At 45.3% G+C, this 1,457-nt stretch overlaps 2 protein-coding genes across 10 annotated transcripts in view; one reads left to right on the top strand and one right to left on the bottom strand.

Moving 5' to 3' along the window:
• Positions 1 to 1,345, top strand: part of LOC102673804 — a 6,980-nt gene extending 5,635 nt beyond the window's left edge. Inside the window, exon 2 of the mRNA XM_006614078.2 lies at positions 1,022 to 1,345. Coding sequence (XP_006614141.1) covers positions 1,061 to 1,246 — 186 coding nt within the window. The 5' untranslated portion in view covers positions 1,022 to 1,060 and the 3' untranslated portion in view covers positions 1,247 to 1,345. The remainder of the gene's footprint in view (positions 1 to 1,021) is intronic.
• The window catches only part of LOC102673940 (whirlin), a 92,654-nt gene that overhangs the window by 18,709 nt on the left and 72,488 nt on the right, over positions 1 to 1,457 (bottom strand). The window lies entirely within an intron of this gene.

The following is a 1,457-nucleotide window of genomic DNA, read 5'->3' as shown; positions in this document are numbered from 1 at the left end:
CCGCGAGAAGAATAAACTGGGGAATGTAGGTCGTCGTGAAAAAAGNAGAGAGAGAGAGAGAGAGAGGGAGAGGGGAAGGAAAAATTGACAAAGTTAACTAATGGCGGAGCATTTAAGGTGCTTGATTTTCTGTGTCTGATTACGATTCAGATCATGCTGCTAGAATGTCCAGCCGGCGTGGCCCAGTGACATTCTTCTCTTCTTTGTCACGTAGCTCGAATGACCCATTGCCCTCGACTGGCAATGACCACTGGCGTTCCCGTTTGCTTTTTACCACGTCTCCACATCAGCTAAAACACTGCGTCACAAATGCCACGAGCGATTTCCACTCTGGGATCCGTGATGAAGAGAATGAACCGTGGAAGATTCGAAAAAACCGAATCGTGAATTGTTTAGAAAACGCGTTTCCATCCGTCCCGTATCTTCCGTATTCTTCGAAATGTTCGAAGATAAGGATAGGCAAATATTGAACGCAACGATAACGGAGGCAAACATAGATGCGATATCGTGGAAATATCGATGGAACTAACGACGATATATATGTATACTTTCACTTGTGCGAAGAAATTGTGCGCTCGTATTATGCCACTTTCTGGAGCGCACGGTTGTTGACGTTACACGCGGGCGGGCGTATTAAGATTCGCGATAAAGATCACAGTGCGACACAGTTGTTAAACGCAAGACTTCCAAGACTTTCTCTCAAGTTACTTAAACTAATCGTCGAAATTAGACTCTGTTAAGCTATCTACCGATTTCTCTAAATACGCCCACGTTCGAAGAAAATCGAGAAAAAAATCGTATCAAGATAATTCTACAACAAAAACTGTACGCGATAAGAGAAAAGAAGAAATATTAACACTTCCTCTAATTCTTTCGTTCAAGAAATACGAGTAATAATTAATTCGCGTAAGACACATCGTGTTCATTTTAGATATCGATCGATATTTCTTCTTTCTCAAAAAATGCCTACAGACGCGTGACAACCTGTTATAATAACGAATATTGGTATTTATGTTTAAAGGAGGCGCCATCAGAATTAGAAGGATAAAAGGGGAGAATCATGGAATCCTGGCTGAGCGACGTGCAACGCGTGAGAATTCCACGGCCGAAATTCGGCAGCGGGAACTCGGTGAGGCGGTCCAATTCCACGGTGCAACACGTGCGGCCGGAAGTGCTCTCGCGGCAGACCCAGGACGTGGCGAAGGCCACCGAGGAGCTACGACAAGCGCTCCAGGACAAGCTCTGACTAGGTGATCATCGATTGGGGGCCACCGTAAATTGATCGAGCAAACAAACCCGTGTTCGAGGATCATCGTTCAAGGATTTCACGCGCGCCTCGAGTGTACGATACCTCTCTCTCTTTTTCTCTCTCTCACTCTCTCTCTCTTTCTTTCTCTCGCCTTCGACAACGAGGACGAATCGTTTATATTCGTGTTATTCCGTGGACAAGTTTCCGG

The sequence above is a fragment of the Apis dorsata genome, unplaced genomic scaffold, assembly GCF_000469605.1.
Source record: "Apis dorsata unplaced genomic scaffold, Apis dorsata 1.3 scaffold_169, whole genome shotgun sequence".
Classification (NCBI taxonomy): domain Eukaryota; kingdom Metazoa; phylum Arthropoda; class Insecta; order Hymenoptera; family Apidae; genus Apis; species Apis dorsata.
Note: the sequence above shows the minus strand (reverse complement) of the source record. Positions and strands in the feature narration are given on the sequence as shown.